The sequence below is a fragment of the Clytia hemisphaerica genome, unplaced genomic scaffold (assembly GCF_902728285.1).
Source record: "Clytia hemisphaerica strain Z4C2 unplaced genomic scaffold, Clytia hemisphaerica genome assembly, whole genome shotgun sequence".
Taxonomy (NCBI): domain Eukaryota; kingdom Metazoa; phylum Cnidaria; class Hydrozoa; order Leptothecata; family Clytiidae; genus Clytia; species Clytia hemisphaerica.
The window spans coordinates 1-18,720 of NW_027104280.1; the positions used below are offsets into that span (position 1 = coordinate 1).

The 18,720-nt window shown below is 36.3% G+C and overlaps 2 protein-coding genes and 1 long non-coding RNA gene across 3 annotated transcripts; 1 reads left to right on the forward strand and 2 right to left on the reverse strand.

Moving 5' to 3' along the window:
• The first annotated feature begins 573 nt into the window (after positions 1-573).
• On the forward strand, positions 574-4,209 carry LOC136816871 (uncharacterized). The gene is made up of 2 exons (XR_010847997.1): positions 574-612; positions 3,691-4,209. It is a non-coding gene; the product is annotated as an uncharacterized lncRNA (long non-coding RNA).
• Positions 4,210-9,033: 4,824 nt separating this feature from the next.
• On the reverse strand, positions 9,034-10,408 carry LOC136816873 (ankyrin repeat domain-containing protein 66-like). The gene is made up of 2 exons (XM_067073201.1): positions 9,981-10,408; positions 9,034-9,468 (listed from the first exon to the last, which is right to left on the reverse strand). The coding sequence occupies exons 1-2, from the start codon at positions 10,288-10,290 to the stop codon at positions 9,188-9,190; spliced, it is 591 nt and encodes a 196-aa protein (XP_066929302.1). The 5' UTR covers positions 10,291-10,408; the 3' UTR covers positions 9,034-9,187.
• Positions 10,409-10,624: 216 nt separating this feature from the next.
• On the reverse strand, positions 10,625-18,595 carry LOC136816872 (protein disulfide-isomerase A4-like). Its single transcript, XM_067073200.1, has 9 exons — positions 18,345-18,595; positions 14,566-14,771; positions 14,227-14,365; positions 13,723-13,928; positions 12,752-13,062; positions 12,417-12,573; positions 12,027-12,260; positions 11,378-11,541; positions 10,625-11,116 (listed from the first exon to the last, which is right to left on the reverse strand). The coding sequence occupies exons 1-9, from the start codon at positions 18,539-18,541 to the stop codon at positions 10,868-10,870; spliced, it is 1,863 nt and encodes a 620-aa protein (XP_066929301.1). The 5' UTR covers positions 18,542-18,595; the 3' UTR covers positions 10,625-10,867.
• Positions 18,596-18,720: the final 125 nt, after the last annotated feature.

Genomic DNA, 18,720 nt, shown 5'->3' on the forward strand with positions numbered 1-18,720 from the left:
CGCTTTTTTTTTTATAAGAATGGTGTTTTTTCATTTCATCATGGATATTCTTAACTTTTTGGCGAAAATCATCCAAAAATATTCTTATTGGAGCTAATTTATTAGCTTAGGTTAATTATCGAACCTGCTTCTCCCGCACACAGATTCCCTTGCTTAGCATCCCGCTTTAACGGGTCAATATTTCCCGCCAATACTTTTCCGCCATGTTTCTTCTCAATGATCGGCTGACGGCAATTATCTCTGAAACTACGGCCAATATAGATCCTATAAAATAGATTCCACTTGCATTCTCCACCTCTGCCAAATAACTCAAAAATAATTTTACACCATGTCGATATGAAATTGAATAAAAAACTTTAAGTCATCTTGCTATGGATCAACAAATACATCTGTTGTGGTTTTAAAAATCGAAAAAACAAAATACAGAAAATACTGACAGCAACACAACCTGATCTGCCATTTTCTATTCGACAAAATCATAACAAACCTTCGGCACCGGTATATTTCTTTTATCTTCAATATCAACAAGACGATCAAAATGGCTGCTCTTGTAACTCGCAAAGTTACAATCATCTCAAGTTCCAGCCAATGTTATCAACTGCATCAAACGTGGTGAGTTTGTAAACTTGGATTCTTTACCTCCTCAAAATGTTAGGTGAGCTACCAACACCTACAGTTGGCCATTTTATTTTATGGGGATAGTATTATCGGGGTCAGCAATAACCTGACCAAAGCAACTACTCAAGGTACTAAGAAATTAAGATTTTCTTACTTGGTCCCTAGCTCTCTCGGACCCTTGTCATTCAACCGATACAGTTTTTTAAGCTCATTCGGCACAGCTGCGCAATTTTTACAAGTTAACCCTATGTTGGCAATATACAGGAGATGATAAAAATTGACAGTCAGTCGAACATGGTTTTTTTTCCTATCTACGATTTTGTGTTTCCGGGGGTTTTGTTGTTTGGAATTGATTAACTAACAGTTAGGTAGGGTCAGGGTTGCTAGTAACGGCTTGTCACTGTGCCGGGTGCATACTCGGCGCCTTGGGCCCCGCAGGGTTGCTAGTAACGGCTCGAATTTCAGTCAGGTTAAAAAAGGGGTACTTTTACCCATATTATAATAACATTACCCCCGTCTTTTTTGTCATTCTATTAGTATTTACAAATTTTGTGTTCTGCTGTGCGAGTGTGGCTAGACGGATAGCGCGCTGGATTTCTGATCAGAGATTCTTTCATTTGGTGGTTCGAATCCCGGTCGGGTCGATATTTGGAGAAAGTTTGAAATATCAAATTCATAGAAAAGCTAGTAGAAATCAGAAAACAAGTCTCAGAAAGTCAGAAAATAGAAGTAGAAGATAGGAAGTAGAAAAACAGAAGGGAGATGTTCGGTTGACGGTCAATTTCTATCACCTTCCGCAATATACAATTCTCAGACTGGTATATACTATGACAAAGCCCTTGCTTGCCTACACTACTCGCTACAAGATTACATTGGGTTCAACCGAGGGTTATATCTCAATCTGTATGTAAGGAACTTAACTTTAAATGTTTTGTGGCACCAGAACAACATACTTTGCACATCTCCTATCTATCACGACGGAGGATGCCAATTTTGAGAGGGCCTTTGTAAAAGGGGGACACCTAGATTTAGCTGGGAAACTAGGGGGTCAATTAAAATTTTCTAAAATTCATTGCAAAGAGAGGTAGGTATATAGGGAAATAAAGTAAATACAGGCAGTTTAATCTTACAGCAACCACTTCTCTCCCTCTTGCCAAGGGCAAGAGTCCAGCTCCTAGAACAAATAAGGCACATGTCTCAAAATGGGATACATATCTAAAAGAGGATCCCAAATTTTGGGGGTCTTTGTAGGGGCTACCAAGAATTTCTTATAAACTGGAGGGGATGGGAATATATAGGGGTTCAATAAGAAAGGGGGGTTGGCAATTTTGGTCAACTTGATGATATATACAGCCTCTTTTAAGTGAAATATGAACCTTCGAATACATAGTAAAGAATAAAAATACAATTTATATTTTTATATTGTGAAATTATTGGCTTGTAGTTGTATACATTTTGCTATGTAGTGCATAGAGCTAGTTCCCTTCTAAACAGACTACTTACAAACAAGTGGGTTCAATATCTTCAACTCTTTTCAAGCCAACAATTTTAAGATAACTCTTCTTCTTGACGGCCAAGGTCCCATACCACAATTCAACACCTTCACATTATTCTGGATTTTCACCTGCCCACAAGGCAATGCTTCAATCTGCCTCTAGTACCATTCTTCGGATCACAATAGTATGTTAAGCATAAGAATGTGAAGGGCAGACAAAATATTTAGAAAGGGAGGAAAATTATGTACTTTAAGTATCAAGTACACATGCCTGTTCCCTGGCAGTTTTATCCAACCTCTCACCTTCAGTATTAAATGTTTCCTCCAACACAAACTTTACAATGATATACCTGTCAGAATCAAGCAACAAACCTTGACCATTCAAACAATTAGATCACATGCCCTTTCCTATCAATTATGCCCAGTAGTTGCTATGAGACATTATTCCAACCAATTTACTGCAATCCAGTTCTCTCATTTCATCCAATGGCAATTTTAACACGGCCCCCAACTAGTAACCCTTTGAGTTAACCCTTCCCGGTCAACATAACCAACATCGATACTCACGTTTTTTTTGTTTTTTGTTTTGTTTTTTTAAATTGGTCGAGCCTTGGCGCTTTTGGACAGTTATTGGGTGCTCTTGAGTCATTGATCCGCTTACTAAGACCCTGACCCAGCGAACATTTTGTACAATTTCTGGATGGTCAGACACTAACAAACACAATTTCAGTCCCACATTTACCTCTTCTATTGGGACCAACATGAATGGTGAAGTTGTATTACCAGCAACTGTGTTAAGTTTTTCGTTTTATCTATGGTGTATGCTATGTTGCTGTTTTTGGATTTGGGGTGGCTTTGGGGGTGTTGGCTTACCTTCGGTAACCTTAGGGCCTCCTTACATTCCTAGTGTCATTGTCCTGGCTGCTCAGCCCATACAGTGCACAGGATATCATGGCTCACTTGTTTGATTAGAATTAAGGTACACAGCACATCCCCAATGTTACCCCAAAGCAATCCATTGATTTTCATGTTATTTCATTTAATAAATTTCGACTTCATTCAATTATCTTGTCTCCATTTTATTTTCACTCAGATCCATTCTAGGCAAAACAGGATCTTCATTTCGAACAATAGACTAAGTAAAATTTTAATCCAGCCTTATCATTCGATCCCCATTAGGAAAAACAGGATCATCATTTTGGAATACTACTCATGATACTTTTACTGTGTTAATTTCGAACCGTTTTATCAATCGTTGCCCACAGGTCAGATAATTAATTGGAGCTAATTTATTAGCTTAGGTTAATTATCGAACCTGCTTCTCCCGCACACAGATTCCCTTGCTTAGCATCCCGCTTTAACGGGTCAATATTTCCCGCCAATACTTTTCCGCCATGTTTCTTCTCAATGATCGGCTGACGGCAATTATCTCTGAAACTACGGCCAATATAGATCCTATAAAATAGACTCCACTTGCATTCTCCACCTCTGCCAAATAACTCAAAAATAATTTTACCGCCCACCCACCCAACGCATGTCCTTTCTTGGTTTGCTCCTTTTTTTCTTTTCTCTTTCAGGTGTACACGACGGGTCGATGTCATCAACCAATCGCCACCCAGCGCCTCGGTCCTAGAGTTTTTCCTGATGGCAGGTTTTTTAGCCCAAGGACCGACCATTTGGGATGTGCTGTGCAAATTTTAGCCGGTGGTTTCATTTCTGAATCTACCCTTTTCAACAATCCTAATTATGTGGTCTCTAACACTGCTTGGCCACGGTCCACAGTGCTCACATATACAATTTTTACACTGCCTGGCCACGGTCCACAGTGCTTACAGATACAAACTTTACACTGCCTGGCCACGGTCTACAGTGCTTACAGATACTATTACACTGCTTGACCACGGTTCACAGTGCTTACAGATACAATTACACTGCCTGGCCACGGTCCACAGTGCTTACATATACAATTTTACACTGCCTGGCCACGGTCCACAGTGCTTACATATACAATTTTTACACTGCTTGACCACGGTTCACAGTGCTTACAGATACAATTACACTGCCTGGCCACGGTCCACAGTGCTTACATATACAATTTTTACACTGCCTGGCCAAGTTCCACAGTGCTTACATATACAATTTTTACTCTGCCTGGCCACGGTCCACAGTGCTTACAGATACTATTACACTGCTTGTCCACGGTTCACAGTGCTTACAGTTACAATTTTTTTTTTACACTGCATGGCCACGGTCCACAGTAATTTTTTTTTCTCTTTGTTAGTCTCACCTCCTTTAGGGGTGTTGGCTTACCTTCGGTAACCATAGGGCTTTCTTACATTCCTAGTGTCATTGTCCTGGCTGCTCAGCCCATACAGTGCACAGGATATCATGGCTCACTTGTTTGATTAGAATTAAGGTACACAGCACATCCCCAATGTTACCCCAAAGCAATCCATTGATTTTCATGTTATTTCATTTAATAAATTTCGACTTCATTCAATTATCTTGTCTCCATTTTATTTTCACTCAGATCCATTCTAGGCAAAACAGGATCTTCATTTCGAACAATAGACTAAGTAAAATTTTAATCCAGCCTTATCATTCGATCCCCATTAGGTAAAACAGGATCATCATTTTGGAATACTACTCATGATACTTTTACTGTGTTTATTTCGAACCGTTTTATCAATCGTTGCCCACAGGTCAGATAATTAACGGTATTCTTAGGTTAAGTTCGAAACTGGCAATCTACAGGTTACAATGCATTAAAAATGGCATTCTTAGGTTCAGTTGCTAAATTCCATGATGGTGATATTCTTACCATATTCTTGATTTTTTGGCCATTTTCATCAGGGACATTCTTATAAAGTGTATTCTTATAAAAAAAAAAACGTGTATAATAATAAGCAGATATTCAATAGGTTTTTATTGGTTATTAGATTTATTAACTGTCGGTGATGTACAGCCAACTGACCTCGAGAATGTATTTCATTATCATTATAACGATAGTTCAATTTATACTAGCCATAATTTTCATTAAAGTGCCACCGCAGAAGAACGATCAAATAAATTGTTGAATTTGGAAAGAAATGTTACTTATAGCCGTTTCTTCTGTTAGAATGGCATCTCATCTGAAGCAAAATTTAGTCTACAAATATTAGCAATTTGTGTCCATCTCAGAGATATCTTCTTATAGAGATAAGGTAAAGTTATTTATCTGTTTATTTTTATCATCTCTTTTATTACCAAAATAATGGTATATTATGGTTTGTTCATAGCATACTAAACGCTACTGTACTAAACTGCCATTTTACTGTAATAGTCAAACGACATGTTTATGAAAGGATAAAAATTTCTAATTTGACCTGGTCAGAGGCGGTTAATAACTACTTGTGGTTTTAAACAGGGAATTTCCCAACAAAAAAAGGAATTTCCCTTAATTTGACTCCTGAGGTAATAAAAAAAGACATATAGAGCTTTGAAAATGGGTAATCAGATAAAAAAAAATCCGAAAAGTGTTTTTCATGATGATAAAACAATAGAAATACAGTCAAGCTAAGAATGTTACGGTAACCATTTAACCGGAACTAAAATACTGAAAAACGCGCGCAAAAATTATGAGATGTTTGCCCAACTTCCTTATGCGTGAAGCTATGAATGCCATCCTCGGAACTTTAGGCTTCCTGCGGTGGNATGACGTGGTAACTAACGACAGTGATTTGACGGTCTTTTTGAGGCGCCAGATCTCAAAAAAACAATTTTTGAGCGTTCAGCACGGCCCCGAAAATGAGGGCTAAACTTATGTCGGCACATCAATGGATGACTACTATTTCTCTCCGATGGTATATTGGCCCGCTCCTTTAGAGCTTTAGCGTGGGCGGCCGCCAATACGCCATCGGAATATCAGATAACAAACATACAAAAAAGTTGTGTAAACATTAGTTTTGACTGCGAAAAAGCTTAAATTTGGTGAAAAGTGATTGAAAAGTATTCCCTAACCCTTTCATTGGTTAAAGTAACACATTTCAGTGAAACAAAGCAAATTTTTATCCCTATTACTTGAAATACAAGCTGCGCTCAAGTCTGATAAAGAGCCACTTTCACTTTCACTTTTGCGAAAACCCCGAAATACACCAAAATCAACTATATCACTATCAAAATCCAACTAAATGTGTATGGATAGCTTCAAGAAGAAGTTATGGACGTTTTAAACAATAGATTATCATTTAAATAACTAAAAAGAGAGAGAAAACAGAAGAAACATTACACGTACCTGTCACACATTGTGTGGCGCTGAAATTTGATCCGAATGGGAAGGAGATTGGAAAGTTTATCAAGTAAAAATGTTCCTTGGAGTTTTGAGAAGCTCTTTATATAAAAAGGAAGCATCAAACCATCAATTACTACAGGAAAATAAGCCATGAAACAGCCATTCCCTTTACCAAAAATCCACGTAAAAATCCACACTTGAAATTTGACAAGATTCAAGATGGCGGGTTTGTTTTGATTGTCATAAATCCGGAACTATTAACAGTACCGGTGTAAAATTTTCCGGGAATGTTCTTTGTGGCTCTAAGTAGCGACAGTAATAGTTTGGAGTCGCTCCAAGAACCAGAAGGGTTAATATTGCGATTTTCGTGACGGGCGGCGGGGTGGGCGTTTGGGGCGGACCACAAAATCTGCTCAGGTACGTGTCTAAAGACCTAAAGTTTTTGACTTTCCTCTTCTTTATATGAAATAAAACTTCGGGATATTGTTCAGCAAGGTTCAAACTTTAATTTAAACCAAAAATTGAAAAATCGACCCGAAAAAGATGATCCTATCTCAGAAGTGTTAACGACCACCTATATCTCGAGTTAGGTACAGAAATCACCTACACTTGCAATATATCTCTAATCTCAATTTTTTGAGAGCTTTCCAAAAATACACAACAGGTCTCCGTTTTCTCAAGCTAAAATTTTCATTAACTTTTGACCCTATGATTTTTGCCTGAGACCAGAAAATTCTATCTATCTCACTTCTAAAATTTACAAAAAAATTCTAACGTTCCCTATTTAATGAATTCACTAGAAAGATTTCAATTTAGATAAACGTTTTCGGCCATATACTGTGTAACAAACAGGGTTTTTTGCCAAAACGAGTTATAAATTTGCTATGATTATAAATATGAAATATATAGCCCAAAGTCTACTTTAGGCGTACAGACTTACGCGATGTTCGCGAATTTTGGCCTTTTTGGCGAAAGTAAGTGTCTTTAAAAATTAACAGGGCAATTCGCGAAAATCCTCAAAAAAATTCGAAATTTATAAAAACCTCGAAATCGTAACAAATATCAAATTTTTGGAATACTTTTATCCTTTAATGCCTTTTTAAAGTCGAAAGCAACTAGACAGAGTCAACTACTGACTGAACTTTGCTTTTTCATGATTTTGATGGCGCTGAGTCCAGCAGTGATGTAGACTAGAGGATATCGACATCTTGAATTTTTTCACTTTCGTTTTCAAAAATTATAAGAAAACAACATAACAATAAAATATATGCTAAAATCCATCGAAGTTTATGAAACTATAAAAAAAACATTAAAATACCTCCAAAATTTGAAAGAAATTGGTCTATTGTACATGGTTTTCTGTTTGTTTTTTCTCCAAAAAGGGACTGGATCTGTGGCATGTATTTGCTACCACCTCAAGCAAAGCCAAGATATGAAGCCTGTCAAATTACGTCGGGCCACTTATCAGCGCCATTCAGTCTATCAAAAATCTATAAGTGGCCCCTGGGCTAAAGAACAACCGTCTTTATCGGATTAAGAAATATTTTTCATTTTAAAGGCAATTTTTATTCAAAAATTCTTATTTTTATCCAACGATTCGCGAAAGTTTATGATCGTGAAAAACATTTTTTCCTCAAATTCGCGAAAGTAAATGTCCTAAATTTCGCGATTTTTCGACCTCGCGAAAAATGCCCGCGAAAGTTTGTACGCCTGATCGGTATCACTGATTGGCTCTTAGACTGGAGTCGTTTATAATGCGTGTAATACTAATAATACCAATACTAATAATAATAATAATACGGGATTTAGTTTGTATAAACGACTGGAAGAATCCGGTGTTCCAGCCTTATAGATACCCCGGCTAGCTACGCAGAAACTTGCGTAGCGAGAAAACAATTTTATCAAGCAAATAACAAACTCTCAAAACAAAATCAACTCAAATGAAAAACTTTCAATACACAAATCCACACACATGTTTTTCTCAAGAATTATTTTGAGCGGGAAAAAATTATAATTGCAAATATTGACACTTTTCTTTTTTTTGGAGTTAGTGCACAAAGGTTTCTAGACGACTAAAATTGTTCCCTTTATTACTTTTTGCTTTATTTCTACTATGTATGAATTAGTCGTCTAGCTTGCTAGACTAATTGGCTCTGAAAACCATCAAAAATCAAGAACGCACTGCTAGCCCACTGCTAGCTTCGTTGCCGCCTCGTTATAAACATGAAATAAAATAATAAAAATGTTGATCATGATCTACCTCTTGGGAATACCTTTTTAACAACATCAAAACTTCGACAAAAAGTCTGTTCTACTCTTTCTCAACTCTTTTGTTATCTATATCATAACAAAATCTGGAAAAAGAGGCAAAATCTCAAAAAATTATGATATTCTTATGACCAAGAACTTTGGCATACTATTTTTATTGGAGTGACAAAAGTGATTCTAAAGTATACACGCAGTTGAAATTCTGCATTTCAGCGTTGAAAAATGTCGAAAAAACATTTTTAAGCTTAAAACATAAGTTAAGAACATCCGAAAGCTTCAAAATTTTTGGATGTTCTTATACAAAAAAAACGTGTACTCACGGTACAGGTTTGGGGCGTTTATAAAATCCCTTTCAAAACGAGGCATTCGGTCAAATAATTTATTATGAAAAAAGTCTCTGTTCTTCACGAATTGTAGTTTTGAGGGCAATCTGCAATACGAATGTTTGCAAACAACATTTTTCATAAGTTTCAACATGGTTTCAAATTAAGTTCATATTTCTTTCATGTTACATTTTATGTACACCAACAAACTCGTTACAGTTGTTCTTCATCACTGCCACTATCATTGTCTTCGAAGTTTTGAATGTTTTTTAAGAACTCCACACATTCAATTTGATTGTATTTCTCTGCCAGGTCAATAGGTCTCTCCTTAGAAAAGTCTTCCATTTGTAAGTTCGCTCCGTAATAAAACAACAGTTGTAGGATGTCTAAAAAGCCTCTCTCTGCTGCGAAATGAGCAGGTGTGATACCTGACGACGTCAGAGTTGAATGGTAGGCACCATGCTCTAAAAGAATTTGACAACATCGTATGCTACCTGGAAGAAAAAAAACAGATTTGAATAATACCAAAAATACTGAATTTAGGAATTCAATTTGGTGGGGATTTAAATTTGAAAGGCAAAATTTTTCAGATTTTATTTTTTTCATAGGACACCAAATTTACCTTCGAATAAACGTCTATCTACCTATCTGTGCTACCTAAATAATTCGAAGGCCACGTGATAACCATCTCACTGATGTAAGATTATCAAAAAGTGATACACGTTTTTCTTATAAGAACATCCAAAACTTTTGAAGCCTTCGGATGTTCTTAACTTTTTGAGTTTTAGGCATAAAAATGTTCTTTAACATGTTCTTATTTCACCATTTGAGTATTTTTGTCCACTTTCCTAAGAAATTGGGTGGTTTAAAGTCTGCAAAGCCTTAAAATGTTCTTAACATTTTGGCCATCGAAGCCTTATGTTCTTATAAAAAACGTGTGCTAGTAAGAGTAAAGAGTAAAACCGAATACAGATTTTCATGGTTGATTCCAAAACCGTTAACATACCATTAGAACATGCAACATGTAAGGGGCTCCTGCAACACCAATCTTCATCAGGCGCATTGATGTTATAAGTTCTATTCTTCACCAAAGGCATCAACTTTGCCAACCGTTGGTAGTCTTGTTGATCAACCGTTTCGTGAAGAACTAGGTGATCCCGAAGAAGAAATTTCTGGGTACTTTGTTGTTGTTGTTTTCTGTTGAGAATATCTTGTTTCCGTTGTTGTTCTTCTTCATTGTAAACCTGTTGGATGGATGGTCTCAATGTTGTGGCAGTTTTGAATCCAATGTTTTGATGTGCTTTCCTTGATGACATGATATTGTTAAAGACTAAAAGTTCGAAGTTTTCCGAATTCTCATCATTTTCTGTTTCTACCTAAATCAATAATTCATATTGTTTTTCAACAAGACTTGAAAATACAAACAGCCTTCTGATGTCACAAAAAATCTCAAGTTTTCAGCAGACAAACCTTTCGAAATTGTTCTAAGCTAAATTAGAATCAGTATGTAACCTCAATTAGGCGGCCTGTAAGAACCTGATTATTTTGAGATTTGAAAAATAGAGAAATGATTAATTTTATTAATAACAAGTGATTATCGAGCTGAAATCCTTTAACTAATTAAACCAATATCAACGAGAGAAATCGTAATTTACTAGAAAATCCCCAATTTATATATTTATCGGTTTTAGAGAATGAATTACAAAGATACAGTGATGCTACTAGGGAAAATGTATCAAATAAGTTAATTAATCTATAATGTACGTTAAATCTCATGCACTTCAAAGTTTACCATGGTGGATTGAAAATTTTACCATTTACAATAGTCATAAAAAATTTTGCAACAGAATTGTGAAAATAACATAAAAACTACTAAAATCTCTGTAAGCAACATTACAGTTCAGTCTTTTTATTTTTCAGGACTTTTGAATTTGTCTCGATGAACTCGACCAGGGCGTCCATATCACGTTTTCCATCGAGTTTAATCGGATCGTTCTTCTTTCCAGGGAGAGAGTAATAAATAGTTGGAAATCCTTCAAAAGCGTATTGAGAGGGTCCTTCGTTGAGAGTTCCGTCCATCTTGGCAATAATGATGTCTTTTTCTCCTTTGTATTTCGCTGCTAGCTTGTTAATATATCCCTCCTGTAAAATGGAAATGGAATTTCAGGATTGCCCTAAATTTCTAAATGACTAAGGAAACTCTGTGGTTCAAATAAATATTTGAGTTTTTCGATCGTAAAAATGGACTAAATTGCTTGATTGGCTAGCTACCAAGTCTATAAAACACTGTGGTGGACAATGGTGAGCGAACTAAGTTTTTCGATGGCTTTAGCGACAGTAAAAGGGAGCGTGGTTGGTACAACAATGTTCTATGTATAGTATGTATAATAAAATAAAACTTACGATAGCTTTGCAATGACCACACCAGGGAGCATAGAATTCAATAAACACTTCTTTCGATTCGTCCATAACGATTTGATCGAAAGTGTTTCCTGTCACCACTTGAACTTTCCCTGGTTTCGCTTTGGGTGCCGCTCGCTGTGATTTGATAACTGGTTTCACATTACCTGAAAGAAGGAAAACAAAAATTAATGAAAACTTGCCAAAATCATTCTTTTTCTTCTAACATTTCGCAAATAGAACTTTGTTCCTGAAACCTTTTTCACAATAGACCTTATCGGAGTTTTTAATTTTTCTAAAAAAGCGATGAATTGTGGGATTGTTTCGGGAATATTACAATAGAAATCTCTTAGGAATTCCTCGAGAGAATTCTATTGTAATACTCCCGAAAAAATCCCACAATGCATCGCTTTTTTAGAAAAATCAAAAACTCCGATTTATCTTATAAGATCTATTTTACAATAAATATACAGTGAAATAAATAGAATCACAGAGTGCTAAAAAAAATTCGTGCAAATTATCGATAAATAGATTCAATGGAAATGAACGCCAGCATGAAACACCGTGTAGCAATTGTACAAGTCAGTTCTTTATTTTTCGATACAATGAACATAGAGATGTTTGAGAAGGGAGAGGCAAAACAAAATCTCACCTTTCAAAAATTCCTCAACAAACTCAGTCAAAGTGTCTTCACTGAATTCTTCGTCAACCAAAGCGTACCGTCTTCCAGCTGCATCATATGCACCCACATTGACGTCTTCACCAGACTCGGTTAAACCAAGATCTTTCAATCGGCCCTCGGAGTCTTCCTCATTGGCAACAGCAAATTGAATATCAGGAAATTCTTTGGCAACCTCAACCACCTTGCTTCTCCAGAATTGTGTGACTGAAAAGTTGAATATCATGTGAGTAATATTTCCGAGATGCGATTAATATGAGACTGGCGGAGTGAAGCTAGAGATACATTATCAACCAGTATCAACAGTAGGCGACTTTAAACAGCAATTAGCTAGAATTTTCTTGGGAAAAATGTTTCGCTTACTTGATCGATAAGTTGGAGAGAAGTTGACGTCATAAAAGACGAGCACCATGGGTTTCTTTTCGAAACGTTTTTCATTGTCTGTCCTGAAGAAACCAACCAATGGAATGTAGTTCTTTTTGTAAAATTTTTGAACTTCTGATGGGCTACCGCTCTCATCCTAAAGTGAAAAAAATATATCAAATTCTCATAATATGAACGGTCGTTTTCATAGACGGTCTGAAATTTTGAAAGTGGGACAAATATTCATGTATTCTTTAAATTGAATTTTTTCATCTTTGGCTGAGTTCTCACAATAATTTATACAAATCATCCATGAACACCATACGCTGCCATACCTGGTAGACGTGCTGTTTTGCTTCATGTTTCGATCTCAAATGATCAGGTTGGATCAACAAGATGGCACTTTTCTTCAATCCAAAATATTTCTTCGCTTCTTTAGCAAAAGTGTGTCCAAAAGAGTAATCGTCTCTGACGTCATTGTTGGCTTCAACAAACAATTTGTAGATAGGGTCCTCTGTATTGTCAGCAACAGCCAAGATGACAGGATCATTGTTGTTCGGCTCTTTGATGAAATTCTTGACCTCTTTCATGGTGGCCTTCAGTTTCGTTGCTTCGCCTTCTTGATTGATCAAGTATTCACTGATTTCTAAGGTGTTATGGAGGATGAAATGTAAAAACTTATCTGGAGTTTGAAAATCTCAATCAATTCCAGGGAAACATGCTTCTTCTTTTATTAAATTGCCTTTTAAAGCAGTTTTGATTTTGATTTGCGATTATTGTACAACTGATCAGAGTAAGAAACAGCTACCAGCATTTAAACAATAGCAGGTGAGAGATCACAGTGTCCAAATTTCCAGCGTTTGTTAACATAGCGTCAGTTTCCCTGCTAGTTGGGGGGGGGGGGGGCTACACCCTCAAAAAAGATGTTTCAAATGTTTGGGGGATCTAATGTACTTAGGGGGGAGCTGAAATCTCATCATTTAACATGGGGGCTGAATACTTCATCTTAAAATGGTTGGCTTCAATTACACAAATTAAAGCTCATGAAGCTGAAAAAATTTTAGTCTGAGCCGCCAATATTCTTATATAAAGAGAGCAAAATATTTTACTTTCGAACTGCAACACCATTTACATCAAGGAATAACCCTTTTTTGTAACAAAATTTCAAAAGTGTTGAACATAGAAAGCCCCGGGCTACCAAAAATTTCATGACTCTTTGGGGGGACTTAAAACTCAGGGGGGCCTAATTTTTGCCTGGGACCTAAACCCCAGGATGACGCTATGGATAAATTAACCGAAGACTAACCTGGCTCATTCCTTGGTCCTTTGTATTCATATTTCTTCCCATTCCTCATGATAAGCATTGTGGGGTAACCGGTAACTTCGAATTTGGTAGCCAGATCAGTTTCTACTGTTGCATCAACCTTTCCAATAGCAATTGGTTTTTCACGTTTTTGTAATACTTTGGCAGCTTTCTCTAGTTCTGGTCCGATCTTCTTACAATGACCACACCTGCAACCAAAAGCAAAAAGATAATTTGATGACCTCTTTCAATCAGTTCAGTCGCAAATAGGTCAAAAGTAAACTTAATGCAACATAATTTATCAGTGATACCATTTAAAAACAGATTCGCATATTTTCCAGATAAATATTATCTGTCTTTGAATACACCTATCAACTCTTTATAAAGCGCGAAGAGATTGGTTAGAATTTACCAAGGAGGACCTCTAACGTGTGAACTTCTTACAGCGATTTTCTTATCATAAATATAGACATGTCATTTCAAATTTGCAAAATAACAACATCTTACCATGGTGCATAAAATTCGACTAGCATGAGTTCTTCTTTTTGAGTGATTTCATCAAAATTATCCTTAGTGAGTGTGAGCACAGCTTCAGGTGGCGGTTTGTAGTTTGGATCGCTTCTCTCGAGAACATAACTAACAATTCCTAAAGATGGATGAGATAGCAAATAGATGTCTCAGCCTCATTATTGGAAAATTATAATAAATGTGAAATTCCTGCAATTTTGAAACAGGAAAAGTATTCCACTGGAAATGTGCCTACATAAAAATCCTACACAATTTATGAAGAAATCAACTACTCGCTACATAGATACAAAAAAATATTTTTGGGAAATAAATACATACCGTCATGATCCCTAGGACCATCATAATCTGATGCTTCGCCATCTTTGAACCACTTTAATGTAGGATAACCTTGTACTTGATGTGTGTTACAGACATCTTTTTCAACAGTACAATCAACTTTTGCCAGTGGTACAGGATTTTCACTTTTCTTCAATTGTTTAGCTGCTTCAGCATATGCTGGTGCAAGTGCTTTACAATGACCACACCTATACAAGAAAAAAATATATATATTATATACTGTTCAGGTTGAATATTTGAAGTAAGAAGTGTAACAAAGCAAACTATATGCTCAGAAAAAAAGTTTTTCATACAGCATCAATATCAATTTAAGTCTTTCTGTTTTGTTCGATTTTCCCAGTTCTTGTTCTGTTCATAGTGGCCCTTTGTGGAAAGAATTCTTCAGATGCCTAAAAGCTTTAGAATTTTTCGAAGCATGCCACTTAAAATATATGTTATTATGTTATTTATATTATCAATTTAGGTTTTGTTAAATGTTTGCAGCTTTAAGTCAATTTTTTCCATCTTGAAAAATTGACTTAAAAGGTTCCATATAATAGGTTAAAAGTGCAAAAAAGAAGTTTTATTTACTTTTAGTTTACATAATAGCTTAAGCTAGATATTATATCTCAGAGGTATATTCAACCCTATTAGTTAACTCTAGCACAAAGCGTGACTACTCTCAACCTTTCAATAGATGTAAGGAATGACCCAAGCAGTAAGGCCCAAAATTTCTAAGGGTTTTTGTCTGATTAGGAAAGTATTTTATGAAGTACTGACTTTCCTAATCAGGAAAGTGCTTAAAGAAGTTACCTTTTCTCTAGACTACAGCCTAGCTGAACTTTGCTTTCTAATGATTTTTTATGACATTAAGTCCAGTGAAGTAGACTAGGAGCATTTGACGAAGTTGCCATTTTGAAAAAAAAATGTTTAAAATTTAAATAACAAAAAAGCTACTTGAAGTTGAAAAATATAGTTAAGAATGAGAAACAAACATCAATAACAGATTTTGAATCTCTTATTTTCAAATAAAAACCTGGCAAAAACAACAAAAATCTGACTGTTCGCCTAAGCAAAAGCATATTACCATATACTACCGGGCTACTCAATTGTGTCATCCAGTCTATAAAAAAGCTTTAATTGGAGACCGGGCTACCTTTTCTCCTAATCAGTTCATAATTGCAAGTTCTAACCATGACCATTAGTTTTAGTAAGTCAAAATTGATCTACGTGCAAAAAATATGAAATCTAATGGGCAGAGCGTTGAGATATACCGCCCTAAAGAATGACTTTCCTAGTTAGGAAATTTCAAAGCCCCGGAAACATTTCTAAATTTTGTTTCCACATGATGTAGAAAGGATTTTAATGGGTTAGTGTATGTACAACTTGAAACTTTCAATTTCTCTAGAGGAGGTTGGTATCTATCAAAACATGCTGTTGGGAACACAAAACCTTTTGTATTTTTCAAAATTTATGAAAATAGTTTCACTTTCCTAATTTGGAAAGTTTTCCTTTCCAGGAAAATTGTAAAATACTTCCCTAATCATAGACCACGGCCAGCAGATTGCTTAAGTTTCAAAAATAAAGAAAAAATTCAAAATGTTTATGACCAACTTTTCAATGTTTCTTGCTCAATTTGAGGGTGTTGATTCCGAATTTTAATGTTACCAATACCAAGCTTGAAAACCCGCAGCTTTGTGTAATTTGCGATTTTTTGTGTTTTTAGGCAAAATTGTAAGTCCTGAAAATTCATGATTTTTGGGGGATCTTCAAAATCAAAAAATACCTATAGCACATGATAGAGCTCTTCAGGGCTTACAATTTTGCCTAAAAACGCAAAAAATGCAAATTACGCAAAAACTGCGGGTTTTCAAGCCTGATAACATTTAAATTCCAAATCAGCACCATCAAATTGACTAAAATCAATGGCCAAAGCTTGGTCACCAGCATTTTGAAAAAAAGGTGAAACGTTTTGTTGAGGGGGCCGTCCACGGCCTATTAGGCAAAATCTTGGAACCTTCAAAAAGTCCTGAACATGACTAAATCCTGACTGCACATGCTCAGACTTTTTTTCAAAGGTGAAAATCCAAAGTTTTGTCCAGGCGATGTCAACCGAACCCTATCGAACCAATTTTCATAATCGAACCATCAAATTCAATCGAACAAAATCGAACGATAGGTGTTCAATTGCCAAACCTGATCAAACAGTAATAGAACTTTATCGGGAAATCTTCAGTTCAATTTAAGTTTGATTACTTATTGCAGTTCGATTAAGGGGCTGTCAACTTTTGATTTTCGATTTTTTTAGCGGCATTTGGCCGTTAAGGGGGGAGGGGGTCAAGGCTAATGCCGTTAAGAAAATTAAAAAAAATTGCATTTCATTTGCCACACAAACCAGGGCAAGATCAGATGTCTTCATCCCTTCGCTAAAGAATATACCGTAAGTTGGTCTAATGTTGACATCCCTCTTCTAATTCCGACACCCCGTTTTAGAGATAGGAATAATAGTAAGGTCAGAATCACTGATAGACAATTAATTTTTTCTTGTCTGGTTGTTAAGCAAAGAAATATAGTTTCCATAAGCGATTCTGACCTTTCTACTATTCCTATCTCTAAAGAAGGGTGTCCAGATTAGAAGAGGGATGTTGACATTAGACCAAGTTATACGGTAACATAATCCATGAACATATGTACAAAATTTTGTCGCTCCCCTTTGCGCATGCAGATGGTTTTTAAGGCATGAGCGCCCACACTCTAGCGCTCTCGCGTAGCATTTGAATCTTTTTTCAGAAAGGTCATGCTTTGAAAGAACAAAACAAACACTCATCAAAATCAAGACGACAGTCGGTAAAAAATGTTGACTGCACGGAGACGTTTTGGACTTCAATAAAATAAACTTGGCCATTAAGTGGGGGGGGGGAGTCTAGCCCTTAACGGCCAAATGTCGCTAGAAAATTTGAAAATCGAATGTTGACTGCCCCTAAGTTTGATCAGTGTTTTTGTAGCTCAAATGGTTCCAGTTATTGCGCAACAGCTCTAGCCTAGACGATTCCCAGCAATCATTGGATTTAGTAGAATTAAGAATTGCTAAGGCGGTCATTGAAAATTGTTCTATTCGCGTCACCCGCCCGCATCAAATTTTCCGCTGATTTTCCGGTGCGGAGATGCAGAAAAAAATCTGGGAAAGGCAATTTGTTCTTTTAAATATAGCTTTTTTCTCAATTGCTCTGACGACCATCGAAAAATTGTTTTGCTCGCGTTACCACCCGCCCCTGAGGTACTGGCGTGATTAAAAAAAAACTGGGAATGTTTTTGACCGCCCGTCTGCCTGCATGCATTTTTAACATCCTTTGCGACGCGAACAGAGCATTTTTTCGATGACCACCTAATGCGCTCCGAGAATGATTTGTAAGTTCGATTAGTTCGGTAATCGAACAGTTCGATTGACATCGCCTTGTTTTGTGGCCAGTACTTAACCTGAACATGACCTGAAAATGTTCAGGGTATTTTCTTGAGGGCCAAACCGTGTGAGTGTGGGTTGTTGCGATATTGAGGAAACAACAACAATGACAAAATTATAATAATGATGGGACTGGAGTTTTTAATTTTTTTTTTTAGGGGTTATCCTGCTGTGTTGCAGCGAAAATATATTCAATTCAATTCAATTCAATTCAACATAAAAACATCTTCATTAGGGAAAGGTCTATTTATTGGCTACAGAACACTAGTTTGAGGAAGGTAAAAAAGGGGCAAGATTAAAAAGAAAACTGTCATATTCTTACCATGGTGCATAGAACTCTACTAAAACAAATTTTTCTTTCTCAATAACTCCTTTAAAATTATCATCTGTCAAGACCAAAACACCATCGTCCTCTTTAGGAGCTTCTGGAACTTTATCAGCCTCTCCAGTTTCTGCCAAAGCAACAAAAACTAGGCAAGAAAGAAAGGAAATTTTGATCCACGTTTTCGAGTTCGCCATTTTGGCTTGTACTGTTGTTTCACTTCTGCTTGCAAATTTTGTTTTGATTTTGATTTTGGACCGACTTTCCTTTAAGCCAATCAAATTCTTCAAAGCGTCAAGTTTCAGCCAATCAGCGCAGACCAAGTTTTCATTGATATGGCTGCGTTCGTTGGCTTTCTTTTGTTGTTGTAGTTCTG

What these genes read in the sequence shown, in the direction of transcription:
- LOC136816873 (XM_067073201.1), bottom strand. Translation starts at nt 10,290, where the DNA reads ATGTCATCAAGGAAAGCACATCAAAACATTGGATTCAAAACTGCCACA. An exon ending in ACATGTTGCATGTTCTAATG is followed by an intron (nt 9,469 to 9,980) that starts GTATGTTAACGG and finishes TTTTTCTTCCAG; the next exon opens with GTAGCATACGATGTTGTCAA.
- LOC136816872 (XM_067073200.1), bottom strand. Translation starts at nt 18,541, where the DNA reads ATGGCGAACTCGAAAACGTGGATCAAAATTTCCTTTCTTTCTTGCCTA. An exon ending in GTAGAGTTCTATGCACCATG is followed by an intron (nt 14,772 to 18,344) that starts GTAAGAATATGA and finishes TTTCTTGTATAG; the next exon opens with GTGTGGTCATTGTAAAGCAC. An exon ending in AGGACCAAGGAATGAGCCAG is followed by an intron (nt 13,063 to 13,722) that starts GTTAGTCTTCGG and finishes ATAACACCTTAG; the next exon opens with AAATCAGTGAATACTTGATC.